The sequence below is a fragment of the Opisthorchis viverrini genome, assembly GCF_000715545.1.
Source record: "Opisthorchis viverrini unplaced genomic scaffold opera_v5_35, whole genome shotgun sequence".
NCBI classification, from domain to species: domain Eukaryota; kingdom Metazoa; phylum Platyhelminthes; class Trematoda; order Opisthorchiida; family Opisthorchiidae; genus Opisthorchis; species Opisthorchis viverrini.
In genome coordinates, this window is record NW_008751691.1 from 1,429,059 (window position 1) to 1,432,354 (window position 3,296).

The window sequence follows — 3,296 nt, forward strand, 5'->3', positions numbered from 1 at the left end:
AGCGATTTCAGTTTTTGAACGAACTGGTCGACATCTTGACCAGGTTCTTGTTTGTATGTGGCTAAAAAGATGGCGTGCATACACGATATTTTTCGGGCGGATGTAAAGTTTTTCCAGCAAGGTTATCGCAGAATCGTAGTCGCTGCGTACACTGTATGGTCGATGTGACGAATGAGAGTTTCCAATTTATTTAGACCTTCGGGTTTGATTGAGTTAATGTAGGCTTTGAAAGTACGGAACCAATGAGTCCATCGTTTCATGCCATCTGATGAGTGTGGATCAGCATCAAAAACCGTAGGTCGGAGAATATGATCCATTTCGTTTTTATTAGACGATTAAATTGTTGCGAGAGTCGAGTAGTTCCAGGACGGGATTAGAAAGGAGACAGAATAGGAAGAGGTAATGTACGCTTTAATCGTCTAATAACTGTAGTACATGAGCTGAAAATAGAGTGAGAATCACGAGTTAATGAGTTATGCAAAGGTATGGGTTATATAGTTATGACACTCATCTAATGGACCTAGCGGTCAGTTCCGCCCAGTTGCGATTTTGATACCTGAAAGTATTATTCGCTTGGTTATTTTGTTGTTTGTACTCTCCTGCGCTTGACGCTCGACGTTCAGTTGCAACTATCAGCACATGTCAACCCGAAATTCGGTTATTCTGAGATTTTTGGTACCTTACTCTTTCTCGATTTTAGGATGGTGAACGTCTTCCCGTAACATTCAAAGATATGGGTACCAGTGAAATATACCCGCAAACGATTGAACACAATGCTAACGGCCGATTTGTTGCAGTATGTGGCGACGGAGAGTACATCATCTACACAGCCATGGCATTGCGGAACAAAACCTTTGGTCAGGCACAGGAATTCGTCTGGTCCCAGGCCGATGCCAGCATGTATGCTGTACGGGAGAGCAACGCGATTGTCAAGGTAGGTAGTTGACAGTGCGCCCTTGAATTGTTACTCGTATCATCGGATGCTTAGCATTATGATTCATCCATTTTCTGCAGGTATACAAACAATTCAAAGAGCTACGCACCTTCAAACTGGACTATGGTGCTGAACAAATATTCGGTGGACATTTGCTCGGCGTTCGGTCCCTTACGGGGCTTACTTTCTACGATTGGAATACGGGCCGTCTGGTGCGACGCATTGATATTAGCCCACGCGCTGTGTATTGGAATGAAGGTGGTCAGCTGGTCTCATTGTGTACAAACGAAACGGCTTTCATACTGCGGTATGCTGCTGATGCAATACCGGAAGCAGAGCCGGCACCGGGTTCGGTTGAAGATACGGACGGATTTGAACAGGCCTTTCAGGTAATAACTACCTCCCTCTCCTCCGTAAACCGCACCTATCTAAGGCCCTATCGATCTCAATCTTTCTGCCTCTACTACAGTAAACTTCATTCCATCCAATTGACTCCGCGCTCTTCTTTGTTCTCAGGTTGTGCCTAATGGTGAAGTAAATGTCGCAGTTCATACTGGATTCTGGTATGGCGATGCTTTCCTATTCACCACGACAGCCAATCGACTGTGCTATTATGTTGGTGGCGAGTTGGTCACCTTGGCACACTTGGACCGGCCCATGCATTTGTTGGGCTATCTGGCAAAGGAGAATCGCGTGTACCTTAGTGACCGCGATTTACAGGTGCGTATGGTCCTATCATCGTTGTCTGTGTGTTGATATCCCGCCCTCCACCTACACTCTTCCAATTGTCTATTCTTTCCACAATTTCAGATCGCTAGCTATTCTCTGCTTCTCAGTGTACTAGAGTATGAGACTGCAGTGATGCGTGGAGATTTCTCCGCTGCCGATACCATCTTTCCTAGTATCCCGAAAGAACAACGAACCAAGATTGCCCAGTTTTTGGAAAAACAAGGATTCCGATCGCAAGCTATGCGTGTGACTACGGATGTGGATCACAAGTTTGATCTTGCGTTGCAGCTGGGCGATTTGGAATTGTGTCGTGACTTGGCTGCTGACGGTGATCCAGAAGTGAATGAGTCGAAATGGAGACAAGTGAGTTGTTTGGATCCACCGTTCTCATGCTGCTTATTTAGAGATCAGCTGTCCGGGTAATATATCCATGGTCCACGTATCTGAGGAGCGTAGGTTGCGTGTGGCATTCTTAGAACATTACGGGGTAAACGGTAGGCTGGTAGTTGTGAATAATCATAGGCGAGATGGCTCAAGTGGTTAGAGCGCGAATTTACTGACCGTGGTTCGAACCCGCCCTCTGCGTCTCGACCTCTCCTGTCTAGGCTTGGGAAACCTGACAGTATCACAGCAGCCGTCGTGCTCCCTTTGCGTGGCATAGCAGCTAGGCACCGAAAGGGTGTTACAGCTGAATGATGGTGACATCTACATCAGTTCAGAATCGACTGTTGGTCTGTCGTTTGAACATGACACTATCACATACTTTTTGGGGCTAAACAGTTCGTTCTGGTATCCTTTTCTACATCATTGTACGACCAAACTTCCCATATTGTGGGTAAATGATTCAACAGGGCTTGATTTTTTTCACCACGTTGGAAGGCGGTAACTCACTTCTACTCTGGAGGATAATGAGCCGGTTACTATGGGGTCCCATGATCCCCCGCGCTATTCGACTACTTTTATGTTTGGCTGTTTCAAGTTGTCTTTGCCATCTCAGCCATTCGGAGAGCGCGTCGCTTACCTTGTGCATCACAGGCACCATGGAGCCGTACGAGCATTCGGTGTCACGTAACGACGTTCGAGGGTTTGATACTGATACTGTTCGCAGAGTAATTCGGTTTTGGTTTGATGTGACATTTTGTACGGTACTGAGGCTTTGGCGTTCTAGAGCCCCTTGCCCCCCAGAATAATGCATTAGCTACTTAACCCGAGGGTTCATACTTCGCTCAGGCTCTTCAGTTGTTCGTGTTTAGGTATGGACACTCTGTTCATATCTACGTCCATGTGCTTTTTTCGGTTCCGTGGCAGCTATACGTGATAATGCCATAGTTGAATGGTGTGATTTTCCAGTGTTCTCCACTGGTTGCATTCCTGTAGCAAGGTTCCGCCGGTGACGTTGATCAGGCATACTTCAGATCTCTAGCTACCGTGTCCATAATTGTAACGTGAGAAGGCACCAGGACCGGACGGTCTGTGTCCAGCCCTCTTCAAAGAAGGCGGAAATTCCCTGGTGACCCACCTGACAAAGCTTATTAGTACTATGTGGGACGAAGAGAAAGTGCCTGCAGAATGGGGCATGTCGACAGTTATCCCTATCTTCAAAAAGGGTACACGGACGCTATGCGAAAACCAC

At 46.7% G+C, this 3,296-nt stretch overlaps 1 protein-coding gene across 1 annotated transcript in view; it reads left to right on the forward strand.

The window, feature by feature from the left end:
• T265_02742 (hypothetical protein) overlaps nt 1–3,296 on the forward strand; it is a gene marked incomplete at both ends in the record, with an annotated part of 27,348 nt that overhangs the window by 19,166 nt on the left and 4,886 nt on the right. The window contains 4 exons of the mRNA XM_009167057.1: nt 701–934; nt 1,015–1,323; nt 1,451–1,654; nt 1,745–2,026. Coding sequence (XP_009165321.1) covers nt 701–934; nt 1,015–1,323; nt 1,451–1,654; nt 1,745–2,026 — 1,029 coding nt within the window. The remainder of the gene's footprint in view (nt 1–700; nt 935–1,014; nt 1,324–1,450; nt 1,655–1,744; nt 2,027–3,296) is intronic.